Below are 20,434 nucleotides of genomic sequence, written 5' to 3'. Positions count from 1 at the left end.
ACTTTTGAATCCCTAAGGTTGTCCCTTTGTGAGGCTTATTTCAATTCCTACGCTTTTCTTTCTCTCTGAGCTTATGCTAGCAGCAACGTGGTAAACTTCAGCATTTTATTTTGCCAGTCAGTCAACAACATGAGCCAACAGAACCTGCAAGCTCTTTAAAAAGCTTCTCTCATCTGAGTTATAGCAATCTCTGGGTCAGGATCTCACCCGAGATCACAGAAATGCTGGTGGTGAGCTCGCAAGCTTGTACCCCTGGACATTGTGGCAGGAACACAGCAGAGGCAATCTGAGGATTCCCAAACAAACCCTCCCCTTCCCTATCAGTGCAAGTTGGGAGAGCTCCCTTAGCAACCAGCCCTGCACTTGCTTCCCTAATTGCTTCTTGCCAGGAGCAGGAACGGTGTTCCAAGGCAGAGACACGGGAGGGAGGGCAGCTCAGCCTCCCCAGCTAGACCAGGAGCTGAGCAGTTCTGCCAGCTGGAGCTAGGGTTGGACTTGGCTCACAAAAAGTCCCTCTGGAAAGGTCAGGCTGTCTGTCACTGGTGGAGTTTGGAGGGGCATTGTAGCTCCTCAAGCGATCCTCAGGCAGGACTTGCTAGAGGGAACACTGGCCAAAGCACCACCTGCCCTTGCCACCGCCCCCGCCTTACCTGGCTCAGCTGTGGCGACCCTCCTTGTGGTCAGGGTTTTCTCCAGACCCACTGAGGCTGTGATTAACCTTCCAGCTGTCTTCCAGGGATGTGAGGCTCTGTCCTTGGGAAGGCAGAGCCGCTGCGCTAAAGCAACTGCAGCGGGTGAGTCCCTTCCCAGGTGGCTCGGATCTTTGGGAATGCTGCAGTAACCTATGGCCCTTCTCGGGTGTGCCAGGACTAACCCCGAGCTGCCGTGCTGGGCTGGGTTTTACCAAGCTCAGATTAAAGAGCCCAGGCTCCCATGAGTGCCACAGTGAAGCTCAAGGCAAAGCAATGTCCTGTTGGGTGCCAGAATGCGCTGCTCATCCGAGTGCTGCCGATGGTCCGGAGTGAGGATAATTCCCAGCATTTCAGGGCTGGCCTCGACTGACATTAGCAAGCCTAACTTAAAAAAGCACTACCATAATTGAATCTTCACTGGGAAGGGAAAAATAATCAAATGAAAAAGGACAAAACCAGCAGGGAAAGAAAATTTATTTCCAAGCATCTACGAGAGTGCTACAAACAATAGAGACTAAAACTCAAAGCATTTGAAACTATTTAAAAATGTAGTTGACAATGTCCTTCTTAAAAATTAAACATAAAAATGTAGAAAATGCAGTTATTAATTCTAAAACTTGCTCAAAAGTTAAATAAATTCAGATAGCATCAATGAGGATGGAGTCCTACAAATTACCTTTTTTTTTTTTTACTTTATTTCAATTTGTTAATTTGTGAAGTGATACTCACTTATTTTCTTTTTCTTTTTTTTTTTTTTTAATGTTTATTTAAATTTATAATGGAGAAATGTGCAAATCTAGCAAAATATTCTTTGGATTATAAACAGAGAAAAATCAACAACCAAATAAATTTGAACCAAGTTAATAATAAACGATAGAATTATATAGAATGCATACACCTATAATAAAGTGAAATTTTACAATAAACATTGTAGAGCAAATCTGCTGGTTTAGCAAACTCTGCCTTATGAAACATAGGGATATAATGGGAGAAGTGAATATGTTATGGATATAGAGCTGAAATATCAGTCATCATTTTAAGGAATTAAATTTTAATCTAACTACATATATGGGGAGTCTTCAGAAAAGCAACACGCCAACAAATCAGATTTCCTCTCAGGCCAGGCAGTTTGGTACCTGACTGCAAATGAAGGACAGGGTCTGTAAAACTAATGTAGGAAAATGTAGATAATTCTATTTATTGCCTCTTCCCATATTGCAGCTGCTGATCTCTGACCCTAAACAGGCAACTATATTAAATTCAGCAGAGGTACAGCTGTACATAGATGCAGAAAATGTTGATGTGAAGAATATATCCCAATCCCTTGCTCCTCCTGAACTAATATTATAAAAAAAAAAAAAATTATAAAAAAGTATAGATCCCTTTTTGGAGTAAAAACATGCATTACAAAGAACAACTCTGAAAGCACTCTGTATTTCTGCTGTCACAAATGAAAATGTCTCCCTATCCGCAGACGATGCTATTCTACTGGAAATCAGAGGGAAAAAAAAAGAAGAAGAAAAAAAGAAAAATAGGAGTTAAGTGCTGGAATCTTAATTACTACTCAGGTAAGGTAATTGTCAGGTAGAACAGTCCTTAGGGAAGTCAGAGCTAAACTGGGTCAGATTTCAGTCTCTAGAACCCGCAGAAGCTCAGCCCAGATACGGAAACTCACCAGGCTGGAGTAAAGTGTAAGTACAGATTACTCCCGTCCACTCACAAAGTCACTCCTGAAACCTCGGGAATCTCTAAGATACAAGATAAATGTATATTACGAGGGAAATATTGAAAAGTATTACACTTAATTTAATCCAGGAGACACAGTAGGACTATATGATGATTCTTACTGTGTTCTGGGAGCAGCCACAAGCTGTAGATAGGGTACAAAATGTTCACCAGACATTACATTTGTTTCAATCTAAAAAGCATTTGTAAAATTTACTTGGTTTTTAAATAATCACTTAACAAGGCAACAAACCAACTACAAACACATAATAAATAAGGCTATTAAAAGGTCACAATTGTAGTAAATTAGTCAGAACTATAAATGGGACATTAGAAACACTATGTTTTTCCTTATATGCTTAATAACCAGAACAAGAATTAAAAAAGAATCAGTTTATTTCAAAGTCTGCTTCTTATATTGAAGCACATATTAAAGCAACAGTACAATGTTCATAAAATATAAGTGTGATGCTGTAACATTTCTTACATGTCAGAATACTGATATTTGTATGTATACTAAAATAAGAATTTTAAAATTGTACAAATAGATACATTAAAAATGACATAGAAATCGGGCGCCTCCCACCGCAACAAGACAGAGTTTTTATATCTGGCACGTATTAGTTCAAGATGAAAGAATAAGCAAAAAGATTTACAAGAATCAGCAGTAACAAGTTTGATGCTCAAGAGACATAATAATTGTACATTGTACTGTACATACATCATATGGGTTTAAGCTGGCTGAATATTATATATTTCAAGTTTAAAAATGCACTACCGTATAGAGTGTCCATAGTTTAAGGCGAAATTACAGCTCAGAACTGTTATCTTTTCTAATTTGTGGAAGCTTCTTTGACATAAAATATTTAGATGTTCGTAACACATAAAAGATTTCCCTTATCTGTAGGTTCGCTTTTAGCATTTTCCTTCATTTAAATATTTCGCATTTCTTAAGTGGGTTTTTTCCTTTAGTGAAGCTGGCAGCCAACTTCCAGATTTGCCTTTTGTAGGAAAAGGTACTTCACAGTATTTACCACTTTCACGTCCTTTTTTATCAAAGGAATCCTCTCTGTCAAACTTAAATGTTTAAATGAGATTTTTCTTGATTTTTAAAAAAATACCTGCTTACATTTCCTCTGGATTCTTCAGAACTTCAGACACAGTTCTTAAGGCCAAATCTTAAACTTTATTGTTAAGAATCATCATCGAAAGTGTCTTTGGAGCCATACAAGTCTGCAAGTTTCTTAAATCGAGGTCCCCAATTTTGTAGATAGTCGTAGTCCAAGTCAGAATCTGTTGTGGCTGACTCCAAGGAGCTGAGGGACCCAGCCACAGAGCCCCTGCCCTCGTAGCCATAGATCTGGATGGAGTCATAGGGAGGGGCCGTGGGGTCGTTGTCAGCCTCCTGTATCCTGGTGTTGATGAAATCATCCACGTCCACGCTGTTGGGCGCGGGCCGTAGCCCCGGCCTGGGCAGGTACTGGTACTCGGGCTTGATGTCCTTGCGGGGCATGAAGCCGTTGATGCCGTCGGGGTTCTGCAGCGTGGCGATGTCAAACGCCTCCGTGTCCTCCTCGCCCCCGCCCTCGTCGTCGTACGTGATGATGTTCTCCCGCACGTCCTCCTCCTCAAACACGATCAGGGGCTCTTTCTTCTGCCTCTTCAGGGTGACAAACAGCACCACAATGACTGGGGAAAACAAGACACGGGTTAGACTGCACTGTTGAACAGCAGCCCCCTTCTAAGTAATTACTGCATGCCCAAGCCCTTGCCTCTTCTGCTGGATTGTTGCAAACTTCTGCATTTTCAGTGCTCCTTGCTAGGTAAAAGCAGCAGTGTTTGTACACAGAACTGAACACACTGATCTGAGGCTTTCTGTCTGGGCTGCATGCCACTGCTCTTGCTAATTGCTCATTACTGCAACACTAATTCAAGGGAAGTGTTTGTGGGGCCCCCAGTGCTGCAGAACACTGTGGCACTGCCTTTGAGCAGCCCAAGCACATGAATGTCTGCAACAAAACAAAGATGAGTCTTTATCTTCTCCCGTATGCCCAAAGCTTAACTCTAATCCCAAGTGTCATTTCCATGAAAATGGATTTTTTTTAAGCAACACCTCCAAACACGTATTTGTTTCTGTGTTCTCACTTCAAATTTCTATAAAATAAAGTATATTAGAAAAGAAACACTATAAAATACTACAGGGAAATTAGAAAATATAGTATAAATTTTTTTCAAACCATCAGGAAACACTTTGCAGCACTTTCTTAAAAGCAGGTCTTCCACTGAGATGAGAAGCCACTCATCTGTCTTCAACACAAGATGGGTTTGAGAGAGATAGCTGGCAGGGGCCATTAATTCTGGCTGACCTCAATAAGAAACTTGCCATCCAGGGAAGATCACAAAACTTAGACTTGTATGTCATGACCTCCTTTAAGCAGTGTCCGTGATTAGCTGGCATTAGGCCACAGAAGGACATTCTCCAAGCACATCTACACAAATTCACTGGTGTCTGCTATTGTAGATATCACAGAAGCCCAGAATGGTTTAGGATGGAAGAGATTATAAAGCTTATCTTTTCTCATCCCCTGCCATGACAGGGACACCTCCCACTGTCCCAGCTGCTCCAGCCCCAGTGTCCAGCCTGGCCTTGGGCACTGCCAGGGATCCAGGGGCAGCCACAGCTGCTCTGGGCACCCTGTGCCAGCCCTGCCCACCCTGCCAGGGAACAATTCCTAATTCCCAATATCCCACCCAGCCCTGCCCTCTGGCACTGGCAGCCATTCCCCCATGTCCTGTCCCTCCAGCCCTTGCCAATTGTCTCTCTCCATCTTTCCTGCAGCTCCTTCAGGCCCTGCAAGGCCCCCCTGAGCTCACCCCAAAGCCTCTCACAGCCTTGGCAGATCAGCACTCCCTAGAAAAATAAAACCTAAAAAACCAAGATTCATTTCTCCGTCTTGGAGCTGAGGGCAGGATTCGTTTTTAAATCAAGGCCAGGGGAGCAGCCAGGCAGGACCATTTTTCACCTAAGAGGATGACGATGCAGGCCAGGATGGCGACGAGCGCGCCGGTGCTGAGCCCCGCGTTGAGCACGTAGGCCTCGGCGTTGCAGGAGAGCAGGGAGCCGCTGCCGTCGCAGCCGCACACGCGGATGCTCAGCGTGTTGGTGCTGCTCAGCGGGGGCACGCCGCCGTCGCTGATCACGATGGGCAGCAGGTACAGGTCCTGCTTCTGGCGGCTGAACCCCTCCCGCCTGACCAGCACGCTCGCCGTGTTATCTGTTTGAGGGAGAGAGAGAATCATCGGTGAGTCTTCCACAGAGTCGTCCTCCTAGCCAGTATTGAAAAGGAAATTATCTCACTGCAATTTTCAGGGGCTTTAGCATTATTTCTACAATAAACCAGTAGAGAGTGTCGCCTTTCTAACGACCCAAGAGCAATTACAGAATTGTATTTAATTCATACAGCACCACACTCAGTTTTAATTCTTTAATTAACACAAGCAACACAGATAATCTCTGTCTGATAGCACCTTTAGTACCTGAAACTTTCTTAGTAAGTTATAATATTTTTTCAACTACCCAAATGGCTGGACCGCCTTATTGCTGTCTGAGCTGGTTTTAGTGTCTCTCCAGAATTAAAACTTTCAGTGGAGGGATAATACCCACATCTCCCTTATGTGTTCTTGGAGTCATATCTAAAAGCATGGTAGAGAGAGATCTGTCCTCAAATGGGCTCTGATAATGAAACTCCCACCAAAACAAGAGCCAGTATTTGCTGTGTATGAATCAATTTGAGCCTTCTTGTTTCAGTAAGATGCTGAAGGTAACAGTGTTTTATCAGAATCTGGTTTTCACCCAAACTTCCAAATTCAGAGAGCTTGATCATGCATGCACAGTATGTCTGGGCACATTTTGAATTACATGGATGTGAGGAAGACTTGAATCACAGAATCAAAAATGTCCTGAGTGGGAAGGGCCCCCTGGGGATCCATGAGTCCAACTCCTGGCAGTATTTCTGTAACTCTGTTGCCATTGCCCTCATAAGAGGTGACCTGCCATGGTGCAGGGGACCAAAAATGATCTGCCACCTCAGCAAAGACATTTTGGACAGTCCTGCACACTTCCTGTGTCTGAAGCCTCGAAAGAAGACAGGGTAAGATGACACCCTGGGCTGAGGCAGCCTGTGCTTCCCACTCCCAGGAGAACACCAACAGGGCTCCCTTGTTGTGCCCCTCCTCTCTCTCTCAGCTCAGCCTGAACCAAAATTTACAGCTGTTGTAAACATCCCAAAGTAAATAAAGTGAAGCAATCATATCCCTGGTTTTCAGACTTTCAAAAGCCAGTTTATATTGAAGATTTATTCCACACAACCTTTCCTGGCTTGCCATGTTCTTTATTTTTATCTATATAACAGAAAACGGGGAAAAAAGAGTAGTTCTTTTATCTGCTGAGGGAGGGCTGTTCACCTCTGAAGGTACCCACTTTACTGCTGCCTCAGGCTTCTGCAGATTAATCATTTTCCTGTTGAAGAGTCAGCATAAATCCCAGAATTTAATAATGCAAACCATAAAACCTCTCCTAATGATCTAATCACTGCGATTTCCATGGAAATCTGTGAATAAATTACAGAGAAATAGAGAGAATATAGAGAAAGAGAAGCATTCTTGCCTTGCATTAACCACCCTTGCAGGCAGTGCCTGCCCCTGATGTAGGACAAGGTCTGAAACTGCCCCCAGATTTGGTCAGTCTGTGGGATGAGGAGGATGTTTGCACTGCTTGACTCTCCCAGGAACTTCACCAGAAAGGATGAGTATTTTAGATAGGAGCTGCATGTTGCTGCAAATGAATGCATCCCCCATATATTCACCTGTCCTGCCAGCCCACACCCCTGGTGCCCTGAGTGCCCACCTGGGCATGACTCAACTGTTGCTTTTTCATGTTGAGTCTCACAAAAAGAACAACTGGGTAGAAAGCAGCTTGTTAACTTCTCCTTTGCACAATGTCACATTTGCTAAGGACAAAGACACTGATAAAGATCTGATTGTTTATTACTCATGGCTCTAGGAGGTGCCCTTTGCCTCCCTCAGAGTCCTCCTAATCCTTAATGTTCACCTGCAGCACCTAAACTCTGGGGCACAATTCTTTACAGGACCTTGGCAATATCAATCTCTGCGTGACAGGAGCCTTATCTTAGGACTTTAAATTAATGGGCTCATAGCAATTTGGTACAAATAGGAATACAACTAACCTATCAGCTAGCTTGAACTAATATATTGATCCAGAAAAAAACTATTCTACAGAATCCTCTAAAATGCACTTAATAATTCATTTCCTCAATGGGAGAACCCAGATCTGTTCCATTAAATGAAAAATCACAACAGGGCAGATTATTCTTGTGGCAAAAAATATGAACATTAACAGGAGGCTGAGCTACAGCTATCTCGAGGCTGCAAAAGCATTGTGTAAGGAATGATAATACCATATATTAGTATATTTAGTCTTTGGCTATGCATTTTTTAAAATGTATTTTATTTTTCTTGCCTTTTGTCAGCTGAAATAGTATTCCAAATTAGAAATAAGAAAAGGATGGCAAATTGTTCAGCTATTGTACAGACTGGCCTGGTCTAGTGCAGGCACTTAATCTAAACAAAGTAGATTTTGATCCAATGGCTGATTTATATGTTTTAATGGGAAGTGATTTTTAGTTTAATATTAATTTTTTAAAAGAAAAATACAAACAACATGCCTGGCTAAAGTTTAAAAAGGACTACAATACATCAAGCCAAAAAGGCCATTTTTTAAACTTTTCCTTTTACTGTTTATGTTCACTTCTCACATTTAGAAGAAACATAATATCTGTAAGAGGGGAAAAAAAAACCCTTTCTTACCTAGATAAAAGATAACATATAATCCTAAGTAATATTCTCATCCTTGCTTTTTTATTATTTTCAAGGCCCAGGAGTAGAACTATAATCCTGGTAAAATGGCATTTTTTAAGCCAACAGAAGTTAAATGTCAATACCAGCTTAAAACTATTACTTAACACATAAGGGAACTACTTGACTGTCAGTCCTAATGAACACAATGGGGGTTAACACAAGAAGGAAAAGAACAGTCATCTCAAGGCCATTCCCAAAATTTCACATTTTTCCAGCTATTATTGCCTTGGCTATCCAATATCCAAAGGTGTTGCAAATGAAGATTCCCTGTGCTTTCTGTGAAATCTTCACAATTAGAAGCTAATATTGCGTTATTTTTTGTGATCCTTATGCTGATCTACCTGACCTTTGATTTTGTCTTTATCTCTGGTGATCTTATTGACGATTTCCAATTTTTCCTGTGTGCATAGGCAAATGTATCTTAGGTTTTGTGGGCTTGTTAAAACATAGATTGTGTAAGGAGGTTCTAGACTACAGGAGCTGACTGCAGTGTGAACTTTATCACCTATATCAGGTGTGAGTGCTGATTAAGCCAGAAAATGAACAATTCCAGGGGTCCAGCTGTCTAAAATCCTTACCAGGAGTGGCAATAGCTGTGGATGGCAAAATCCTGTGACTTGATTGTGTGTTTCAAAATTTTCTTGTTGAAAAAATGTGAAGTACGTGTTCGAGTTTAAAAAGCGGATTTCAGGCACAGATTTTTGGGGGCTCACAAGTTTAATTTCAGGCTCTATCTTCTGAGTTTGGGATTGCAGCCCTTCCAGCAATGCCAGGGGCTGAGGGAGCCCAAGGAAAGGACATCTTAGCACAGGAGCCAGCAGGGTTAAAAGCAGGAAATCCATTTACTCAAAATCTGCCTCTCTGCTGTGAAGTGCCACGAGCCTCTGCTGCTCTTTTGAAGGCCTGACTTCAGTGGGAGCAGAACTGAGCAGAGCCTGGGCAGACAGTGCAGTTTGTTTATGAGCTATAATATAAAGAAACAGTGCAAAAGTAATTCTGTGTTTTATCCCAGCGTGGGCTAAGCCATTATCTCATGTTTTCTATGGGAGATGGGCTCAGCTGAAGACTTGGTAACACAGTGGGCTATTAATAGGATGTAGAACATGATTATGCTTTTTTGGATTACTGCAATATGTGATTACTTTCAGGAGCTGGTAAAAAGAAACTCTATTAAATGATAATTATGGGACTGTATTCACTTTAAAGTTCTGTAATAGGTCCAAACACTGGAGTTTTCATTAACTGTTCTCCACAGTTAATAAAGCCATTTTTCTCTGAAAGTAGCAATTCCCTCTGAAAGCTGTGGCATGGCTTATAGAATACTCAGATTTACAACTGAAAAAAACAACTTTGAATGACCACAGACATTATTTGACTTGAAAATGGTAGAACACTCTCCCTAAGTTTTATATGAGAGTACACTGAAATTTAACTTTTTACTTTGCTCTAGAATAATTGACTTTAATAACCCACAAGAAATATGCAAATTAACAACATCATTGCACTGTGGATTGAACAAAATGAGGGAAAGAAAGGATGGAAATGGATGAATTCCCTCAGACTATTAACTACCCAAAAACAAACTTATATGGGAAGATTCAATCCCTTAATACTGTCTTCTTGAAATAACCTTTTGCAGTATTGTCAGGTAGAAACAGACATCATAATTTCGACTAGAATGCATTTTTATCTGGGTTAATTTTGCCAGTAATGAACTGGCTGCATATGGAAATGAAGGATGAGTGGGATTGACTGGAGTCAGGAACCATAAAATCCATCAGAGTATCTCCACTCTGACCTATGCTTCCTCTGCTAGATTATAAAATCTAATCTATTTTCAGTTTGATGTGGTGACCATAAAATGTATTTTATAGCCAAATCTAGCCTCCAGGTCTCAAGCAAAGAATACATGCTTATTTACTCCTCTCTAAAAATACACCCATGAATTTTTCAAAACTTGTGTTTTACTACTTTAAAGAAAATAAATATATGCCCTGCACTGGCTCCTTTATGAATTGCTTATGCATGTACAAGTGTCAAGCACTAAGCAACAGCATTACTTTGATCAGTCAGGAATAACAGAGATTTTGTTTGGGAGCTCTGATGATAATTACCCTCCCTTCAGATGTGGAGAGCAATATAAAGTGTGCCTCAACAGAACAGTTTTTACTGAAATCATGTATCTGGATTGTGTTGCCTTTTGTACTTCTGGCACTCTTGGATTCATTATTTAAACCAGTTCAACCGAGTTTTACTTTTCAGAAAACAGTCAAGTTTCCTTCAAATATTCAAGCTTGCTAATCAAAACCAATTCCTTAGAAGCTAAAACAGTTTTTTCCCTGAGAAGGGAAATAAAAAATGAACATTGAATCAGAGAAGGGAAATAAAAAATGAACATTGAATCAGAATATAATGAAATAAATGGAATAAATATGTATAATGGCCAAACCTGTGGTTTTTTTTCAGTTTACCCACCTCCCCCAGCTCACTCAGCTCCTGGCAAATTCATGTCACTGATGTTATTATGCTGTGATCAATTGAATTTTGACACTCACCCAGGCCTGAGGGTTTTGCTTTCAAATTTCTTACATCTAGCCATCAATCTGAATGCAAAGCTCTGCTTTATTTTGTGAATATCAAACTGCAAAGGGATCAGGATATCCAGATCCTGAGGCAGCCAATCCAGGTATGTTCCACAGCACAAATCCCCATTTCATTTCCTGCATCGGGCAGTGATTTGATTCCACTGGAAATCTAGCCCATGTCTCTTGTGATCCATAATTTACAAAAGTTGGCAGGCACAGTGGTGAACAAATACAAGCAGCCTAATAATTTATGCTGTCTCAGCTAATTTTAGGTTTCTCTAAATCAAGGAGATCTGCCAATTCCATTTACTGAGAGTTTGGCAGTGGTTTTATCCCCTTCCTGGGAGATAAAATGGCAGTGGATTCTTCCTGTCGGGTATTATTATGTAATTTAAAATATGCATTCAAGAAAATTCAAGTGAGTTAACAAACATCCCACTTTCCCAAGAACATCCTTGCATCTCAGCTGTATGCTTTTGCCTTCCTCTCCTGAATCTCAGAGAAAGACACTCTGCTAAGGTTAATGACAAGGCTGTTGCATGACATTACATTGGCCATTAGTTCTACTTTGTCATTTCTTTGGATTCTGATAAAGTGGGAATCTTCACACAAACCTCTGTTGTCTCTGAGTGTAAAATTTGGATTATGAATAATTTCAGGTGGTAAACTGAAGATAAATCTTGGTCCATTGGCCGAGTCATCCTTGTCATCAGCACTAATTGTAATAAATTGCTGTAAAAGAAAAGCACTCTGTAAACAAACAGCTCCTTCTCTGGGTACATCACATACAGCATTCTGAGACAGCCCTTGAATAAGAACTGTGAAATAGCAGAACTCCTCTCAAATACAAATATATGCAATTACAAACACAGAGCTGACTCCAAACTGCAACAGGCAATCTCTAATTACTATTGCATTAATCACCCCAGAGTTACAGCTGTAAAAGCACACACCTTTAACATTCTTATACACAAATATGTGTTAATGGTAACACAATAGATTAAATACAATTCTGCAGAAAACTCAGCAGCTGAGAAAGTCCTTTTTAAACTGCTATGCTGACTGCAAAGGCACAGATCATGTGCAGAGCTGTATTTCTCTGTGATCCTAACTCCTCTTCCTCACAGATTGCCAGGAATAAATCTGTTGGCTAAATTCTACAAGCACCACACTGGGATTCTTCCCATAAGACACTGAGTAGTTCCATAATATTTAAACCAGTCTCATAACTGGCAAAGCTGCTCTCAGCCAACTCCACTGCCCCTGTGCTGGTGGGAACTCTCCACCAACACCAATCTCATTCTGTGCACAAAGCACTGGATAACTGCTGATAGCAGTTCAGAAATAAAGTGCCTTTCTGGGTGCTCAAGGCTTTCTGGCCAAAGCCTCAAAACAAATGTTCATTTATTCTCTCTCATTGGAGCTGACAGGACAAAACTGGGCTAACACCCTGTGGGAAGAGCTGTGTGCAGGGAGGTGCTGGACAGAGGAAGGCTGTGGGAACAGGGAAGGTGTTGGGCACAGGAGGGTGTTGGGAATAAGGTAATTGGAACAGGAAGATGGTAGGCACAGAGCAGTGGACAGAGGACGGTGGTCAGAGCAAGATGTGGGCACAGGGAAGGTAGGGCAGAGGAGGATGGTGGGCACAGGGAAGGTGGTGGGCACGGAGGTGGGAACAGGAGGTGGTGGGCACAGAGGTGGACACAGAGGTGGGCCCAGAGGTGGGCACAGGGCAGTGGTGGGCACAGGAGGAGGGCACAGGGCAGTGGTGGGCACAGGGCAGTGGTGGGCCCAGAGGTGGGCCCAGAGGTGGGCACAGGAGGAGGGCACAGGGCAGTGGTGGGCACAGGGCAGTGGTGGGCCCAGAGGTGGGCCCAGAGGTGGGCACAGGAGGAGGGCACAGGGCAGTGGTGGGCCCAGAGGTGGGCCCAGAGGTGGGCACAGGGCAGTGGTGGGCACAGGAGGGGGGCACAGGGCAGTGGTGGGCCCAGAGGTGGGCCCAGAGGTGGGCACAGGGCAGTGGTGGGCACAGGAGGAGGGCACAGGGCAGTGGTGGGCACACAGGTGGGCACAGGTGGGGCAGCCCATACCTGGTTGCTTCGGGCGTTCTCACACACGAAGGCTTCGTAGGCAGCCGCAAACTTGGGAGCGTTGTCATTGACGTCAACGACCTTGATTGCAACGGGAACTTTGGCTTCCTGGTGCTGTTTGTCTGCGGGGGAGGCAACACCGAGATGAGACAGAAACAGGAAAACCCCCCAAAACAAACAAATTCCCAGCTGCATCCAAGGAAAGATCAAATCTGCTGAGGTATTTCTGCTGAGATTCCTTGCAGTTTATCAAACGGAGACAATTGGAGGATTACAGGATTCGTACCACTGATTCTAAAACACCTCAGTGAAATACTCACGGACTTCAACTGCAAAGACAGAGATATTATGCCAAGCCATTTCTTCCCTATCCAGAGTCTTTATTGTCTTGATATTGCCATCTTCTGCATTAATAACAAAATATCTTTCAAGGTCGGTGTGTCGATCAATTGAATATCTAAAGAAGATTGAAAGTCAGTAATTAGAGACAAGAAGGACTTAGAAGTTTCATACATCCAGATTAGTTCTATATAATTATTATTTCTAAATTATTTTAAGTAGTACACCGATTGTTGTCCTCAATATCATTATCAAAAGGACAATTGTGTTCTTTTAAAAGGAAAATCACCTGATCGGTGTCTACATTTAGAAAAACAGTACCTCAGAATGTTTGTAATAAGTGAAAATTGCTGGTCTTTGAAGTCTCTAAATCAAAGCCCTATTATACTCTATATTTTCTTCTCTTATAAAACTGAGATATTTTTTCTCTTCTATTTCATGTTAATTATGGTGATCTTTTAAGTCTTCCAATCGTTCGTTTACTCGGAATATTAATTGATCATGCCAATTTATCAAATATTATCCACTCTCTGCACATTTGTACAGCTTTATACAGCTCTGACTTTCATAACTTCATGTTGAAATTCTTTGAAATGTTAAGTATATCCACAAAAGTGGTCTTCATAATTTAAGTTACACTGAGGACATGATAAACAAAATTAAACTAGTAGAAGGCTATTATAATATAAGAATTCTTTACTATGAGGGTGGGCAGGCCCTGGCACAGGGTGCCCAGAGCAGCTGTGGCTGCCCCTGGATCCCTGGCAGTGCCCAAGGCCAGGCTGGACACTGGGGCTGGAGCAGCCTGGGACAGTGGGAGGAGTCCCTGCAATGGCAGGGGGTGAGAATAGATAAACCTTAAGGTCCTTCCAGCCCAAACCATTCCATGATTCTGTGATTCCAAGACAATCCAACACAACTACAGAAAGCAGGGGTCTGTGTGGGCTTGTCTTTAACAATTAACACTTAACAATTACCCAGCCTAATCTACATTGCAGACTTTGATATTTTGAGCAAAACATGCTGTGATAACAGTATGAGATATTTGTGGAAAATTTAGTTTAGAATAGAGTCTACCAAAGATGCCCTTAAGTATATTTTAATTAGACAAACCAAAAGTATGATACAGGCTTTGAGAAACTGGCTTTTTATGGAACAAAGGCCCAAAAACAATGCTGGATGGCTAAAGTTTCAATATTCTGGGTGTCTGTAGATCTGCTGCACTAGCTAGCACCTAGCAATTCCAAAAGCTAATGGTTAGAAGGAAACAGGAAATGCAGCAAACCTTATAGCACTGTTGGCAGCATCAGGGTCTTTGGCATGTACTTTTCCAACCACAGTACCAGATGCTGCATTTTCCTGTACTTCAAAAATGTAACTTGGCTTCAAAAACACTGGTGGCTCATCAGCATCTTCAACTGCTATTTTCACTGTCACTGTGTCCTTGAAGGGCCCGTTGCTGATGAACTTAGGGTCAATGTGGACATTGGCTGCCTCCACCTTCAGGCTGTAGGACTTTTTGGTTTCATAATCTAAGGTCTGTGGGAAACAAGAAGACAAGTGCGTTCCAGAGTCTGGGAAACCAGGCTGTCAGAGCAGCAGGCAGCACCCTAGTGTTCAATGACATCAAACAAATGTGAGCATCTGTCAACAAGCTTGGACTGAAATGTGTGTATTTAAAAACATAAAGACTCAAATGGAAGGAGCTACATTCTATGTATGGAGCAGCATAGGAAGGCACTCAAAATATCACCACAGAGTCTTGGTCTTGCTCTTGCTTGCTGTATTGCTGAGGAAATCATCTGTACTGGGAAAATTAACCTTGTCTCCATGCAGCCCTCCAGGCAGCACAGAAGTGCAAGGGAAGGGAAAGGGGCTCCCACAAGAGGCCTGGCTTTATCCAGGTTGGAAGGCATTCCATGTGGATGTAGTTTGAAGTGCTCCTGGGTGCACCATGAGATAGCACACAGATAATTATATTGTTTAGGTAGTGGGGAAAATACAAAGATGGTTTGCAGTGCTTTCATTCCTGCAGTTCTCTCCAACCACAGAACTCATAACACTTTCCAAAGGGCAGGTGGAATAATGTCCCTTGGGAGCCTGATCAAAGCCACAGTGCCTCTGTGCCTGGATTGGCATGAAGTGGCTGCAGGGTTGCACCTCAAAATGATCACGCAGGTGCCAACCACAATTCACAAAGTATGTTAACACCAGAGACTGGGTGGAGTGACAGCTCACCCACATTTTAAAATAGACAAAAATCCACTCCCACCTCTAGAACAGAGACAGAAATCTAATGAGGGCAGTTTTGAGCAGAGATCCTTCCTGAGGGACTGCCCCAAAGGGCAGGGCAGGGCTGACCAGAAGTTGCCCAGGCCTTCTCCTTTGAGTTCTGATTATCTCCAAGAGAGATAAATAGCTCTAAAGATACAAGGGGCAAAATGCTTCCATAGTAATAAGATTTATGTTCTGTAATTTGCAATTTAAAATTAATTTGATAACGCTTTCAAAGCTCCTGCAGACAGGCTATGTGTGAAACCCCTTCTGCTGCTTTTCCCATAGCCTGTGACTCCTTCAGAACACTATTGTGGACAATGCACAGCTGAAGAATTCAAACTATAGGTCATGAGGCTTTTCAGACTGAACATAAAGCAACAGTGAATGTCTGCTACTTATCAGCACTAGGCAAAACTTCATTAACAATGAAGCTGATGGCATCGTATTTTACCGTGACTTTTTATTTATGAATTCATTTAGTTTGTGCAATTAATCCACTGTACAGTATTTATGTAACTCTTCTTGGTTATTTTCTTCCATTCCAATTCAGCTAATGGGGAAATGGAATATTAAGAGTTAATCACACCTTGAGAAATTAATTAAGTGAAAATTGCATTTACTAATATTTTAGCTTAGGTGATAATCCATTACTACCAAATATTCTGTCAGCAACAAACACTACATAGCAGTAGGCATCACTCACCTTCTTAAGCTTCACAACCCCTTCCTGAGTCTCGTAGTCCGTGGTGATTTCAAACATGTCCATGCCATCCCCATCGATGATGCTGTAAGCCACCAAGCCATTCTCCCCAATGTCAGGATCTTTGGCCTTCACTCTCCCCACTTCCTCTCCCGGCACAGCCGCTTCCGACACCGACATCTGGTACACACCTGGGCAGGAGAACAGGACAACAGGCACGTGCCCCGAGTGAGCAGGCTGCTCCCACCTGGGTGTTCACTCTTTCAACTTGGGAGTTCCAGTTAACCACAGCGATTTTTGGTGTTTTCACATCCCAAAGGAATATTGTGTTCTGTTCTGTTCTGTTCTGTTCTGTTCTGTTCTGTTCTGTTCTGTTCTGCTCTGTTCTGTTCTAAAGAGCCTTGAGCAGCAAATCAGCTGTGAAACCTTAACCCACATGGATAATGTATAGGACACAACCTCTTCCCTGCTACCCCTCTGCCCAGGGAGAGGCTTAAAAGGACAATGAATCACTCAGAATGCAGAAATTGTTGTGGCATCGAGGTAACCATCAATAGCAGAGATGTTATTTCAAAAATAGAAGGAAAACTCTCTCTCACATGGTGCATTGTAAAACCTTCACCTCTGCTGCTCATCTCTGCCCATTCATTCAAGATCCATAAATAATATGCAGTGAATTGGATAAATCCTGCCTGCTGTGCTGGCTAAAGTATAAATCTGCTGCTCTCTATGGCCGAATTTGGATTGTGAATGTAGAGCAGCAATGATTATTAAAAATTCACACCACAGAGAATATGTACCAATTTGTATGTGATTTCATGCCAAGCAAAAAATGGTTTTTCCAAAACAAGCTCCAGTAGGAAAACCATCCCCAAACATCCCTGAGGTGTTTCCCTGAGTATTCAGGGACACCAGAGGACAGCAACACTGCTCCTGGAAAAATCTGTCTCCAACAGTTGTCCTTTAGGCACTATTGATTCCAGAACTTTCCCAACCCCCTTCAGCGTTCAGATAACATGACCTGATCCTAAATATATAAATCTATGTCAGCATTTTCTGCCACATCATCAGCAGGAATAAACTGGGGAGGGACAAAAAAAAAGGATGATAAAATAAAATAATCTAATTTACTCCCCTTTGTAATTGCTCTTTTTTGCTCCATGGGCACCCTTAGGAGCATCAGAAGACTTACACCAGACAGGGACATGGCTCATTACCCATAAAAACAATTGCCACATGTCACTGAAATAGGTCATTAAATCCAGTCCCAAAGAACCCAAAATTTAAGCATTTAACTTACTAACAGCTTGAGCAATGAACATTAGAAAAAAAGGGAAGGGAAGGGAAGGGAAGGGAAGGGAAGGGAAGGGAAGGGAAGGGAAGGGAAGGGAAGGGAAGGGAAGGGAAGGGAAGGGAAGGGAAGGGAAGGGAAGGGAAGGGAAGGGAAGGGAAGGGAAGGGAAGGGAAGGGAAGGGAAGGGAAGGGAAGGGAAGGGAAGGGAAGGGAAGGGAAGGGAAGGGAAGGGAAGGGAAGGGAAGGGAAGGGAAGGGAAGGGAAGGGAAGGGAAGGGAAGTTTCAGGGAAGGGAAGGGAAGGGAAGTTTCAGGGAAGGGAAGGGAAGGGAAGGGAAGTTTCAGGGAAGTTTCAGGGAAGTTTCAGGGAAGGGAAGGGAAGTTTCAGGGAAGGGAAGGGAAGGGAAGTTTCAGGGAAGGGAAGTTTCAGGGAAGGGAAGGGAAGGGAAGTTTCAGGGAAGGGAAGGGAAGGGAAGGGAAGGGAAGGGAAGGGAAGGGAAGGGAAGGGAAGGGAAGGGTAAGGGAAGGGAAGGGAAGGGAAGGGAAGGGAAGGGAAGGGAAGGGAAGGGAAGGGAAGGGAAGGGAAGGGAAGGGAAGGGAAGGGAAGGGAAGGGAAGGGAAGGGAAGGGAAGGGAAGGGAAGGGAAGGGAAGGGAAGGGAAGGGAAGGGAAGGGAAGGGAAGGGAAATAATAATAGAAATATCAGTTATTTGTTCTTTATACTGACAGCTAAACATTGGTTTTGAGTTACAAAGCATTCCAAATTCAGATTTAACCTAGGGGTGAATGATTAAGTAGAGGAACTGCTTTTGGGCATTTCTGATAATTTAAAATGTTCTTGCAAAACACTCAGTAGAGGGACTTGAATTCGTGGAGAAAATTCCATCATTTGATGGAGTTAACAAAATATTGTATCCTGGTGTCCCAGGTTATGATGTGGAGTGAAAGGCTTGTTTGTAAGGCATGTAAAACCTGATTTTTTAGGATTTAATAATTTTGACAGGTAGATAATGGTGACACAGATTTTTACATTCAGCTCTTGAATGAGGAGCCAGGGAGCTGCAGCATTGGAAGAAGAGCTGTGAAAGCTGTTGGAGGAATGGCCATGGCCAGGATGTGTCAGGGTCAGAAGTGCTGCTCAGAGCAGAAACACAGTGGGCTGAGATGGAGTCTGCACTGCACTCAAAAAACCCAAAACCCATGCAGAGATGAGCTGCAGAACAGACATGTGGGTCCTTTAGTGAATTTACACCCAGCTGTGAAGGCTGAGTCTGGTAATGTCAACCCTGATTAATTTTATATGTGAAAAGCAAATTGCTCAGGTATAAAAAATTGCTGTATTTGACCTCCAATAATACACTTTAACAATTTAAAAATGTAATTGTGCTAATTTTAGTTTGTTTTGCCACGGTAACTGGGAGTCTTGAAGAATATTTATATATATATATATATAAATATATATATAAATATATATATGAATATATATATATATATATGGTCATATAAATTATACAGCATGGACCAGTATGTTCAAAAATGAAGTGTAGGGACAGAAATCTTTGCAATTTAATCCTGGTCCTAAAAGTGACTCACTTTGCAACACAAGGCAAATAATCCAGACACTAAAGTTCCATGTGTTACCAGCAAAAAATGAGTGACTAAGACTTCTTTATTCATGTGTGCTGCAGTAATCCAATCCTCCTCAAGCCTTGGGTGTATCTGATACTTCACAAACGTGGGTCCTGGTGGGAGATGCAAGAAGGATTGTGTTGGGACTCACTCTGTGGGAACTTTGGTGGGTTGTCATTGACATCTGTGAGCGTAATTGTCACTTTGGTTGTCCCTGAGAGGCCTCCCATGTGTCCTCCCATGTCCTTGGCCTGTATCACCACGTGGTACTCCTCCTTGGCTTCTCTGTCCATGTTGGGGAGGGCAGTCCTGATGATTCCTGCAGGCACAAGGGAAGGTGGCACACACAGCTTTAATGAAAACCTGGCTGCTGCTCTCACAGTGCATCAAACACAGCAATATTTGCAGTGATGGGGGAGTTCTGCCCCCCCTGAGCATCGCTGCGAGGAAAGCAGCCTTAATATTCCACACAGAGGACAGGCCTGGAGAATTACAGGTGAGCACAGAAACAGCCTTTCAATCATCACAGCATACAGAACACACAGAAACAGCAGCAACTTTGTGGTGTAGCAGCTCCAGCAAATGCCAGGAGACCAGGCTGCAGCAGAGCAGGAAGCTTTGCTCAGACACATCAGCAGCTGCACCCAGTCAGCACATTCAGCTCACCTCTGGCCATGAGGTGCCACTCAAAGAAGCTGTTTAATAATACCTGTTTGAGCCTCCACTGAGAAGTAGGGCTGGCCTTCAAGGATACTGTAAACCAGTTTGGCACTGTTTCCATAGGTAGGGTCATCAGCATCTGAAGCTGTTACCTGAATAACTGATGTCCCTAAAAATGGAGAGCAAACACAGGAGGGAGAGTCAGAGGTGAACATGTCTGGAAGGACTGTGCAGAGATGCTTTCAGTCACACAACAGCTATTCCTAAAATTTCTTATTTCCACGTTTGATAAATGGAAATCAAAATTACTTGACAATTTCTATATGACAAAATGTACTCGTATGATCAAAAAAGATGTCACCAGCTGTGATGTGGATTAATGTTGTAACCAGAGAAGATATAAAAGTCAGCAGTCACTCTGCACCGTTATGGTTTTTCCCCCTCAGTAGTTTAAGCCTTATATTGCTTTTGTTGCTAGACAGCCAAACAATAGTTTTCCTTTACATTTTT

General features: G+C 42.6%; 1 protein-coding gene across 2 annotated transcripts in view; it reads right to left on the bottom strand.

Moving 5' to 3' along the window:
• Nucleotides 1–1,144: 1,144 nt before the first annotated feature.
• Nucleotides 1,145–20,434, bottom strand: part of CDH11 (cadherin 11) — an 81,729-nt gene continuing 62,439 nt past the window's right edge. For both annotated transcript variants that reach the window (XM_056500781.1, XM_056500782.1), the window contains exons 5-13: nucleotides 19,974–20,093; nucleotides 19,416–19,583; nucleotides 16,349–16,536; nucleotides 14,654–14,907; nucleotides 13,350–13,486; nucleotides 13,030–13,151; nucleotides 11,554–11,671; nucleotides 5,441–5,692; nucleotides 1,145–4,106 (exon numbers count right to left, since the gene is read on the bottom strand). In XM_056500781.1, the coding sequence (XP_056356756.1) occupies nucleotides 3,610–4,106; nucleotides 5,441–5,692; nucleotides 11,554–11,671; nucleotides 13,030–13,151; nucleotides 13,350–13,486; nucleotides 14,654–14,907; nucleotides 16,349–16,536; nucleotides 19,416–19,583; nucleotides 19,974–20,093 (1,856 nt within the window). In that variant the 3' untranslated portion in view covers nucleotides 1,145–3,609. The remainder of the gene's footprint in view (nucleotides 4,107–5,440; nucleotides 5,693–11,553; nucleotides 11,672–13,029; nucleotides 13,152–13,349; nucleotides 13,487–14,653; nucleotides 14,908–16,348; nucleotides 16,537–19,415; nucleotides 19,584–19,973; nucleotides 20,094–20,434) is intronic.

The sequence above is a fragment of the Oenanthe melanoleuca genome, chromosome 11 (genome assembly GCF_029582105.1).
Source record: "Oenanthe melanoleuca isolate GR-GAL-2019-014 chromosome 11, OMel1.0, whole genome shotgun sequence".
NCBI classification, from domain to species: Eukaryota; Metazoa; Chordata; class Aves; order Passeriformes; family Muscicapidae; genus Oenanthe; species Oenanthe melanoleuca.
The sequence above is the reverse complement of the archived record's forward strand: the minus strand, read 5'-3'. Positions and strand labels throughout refer to the sequence as shown.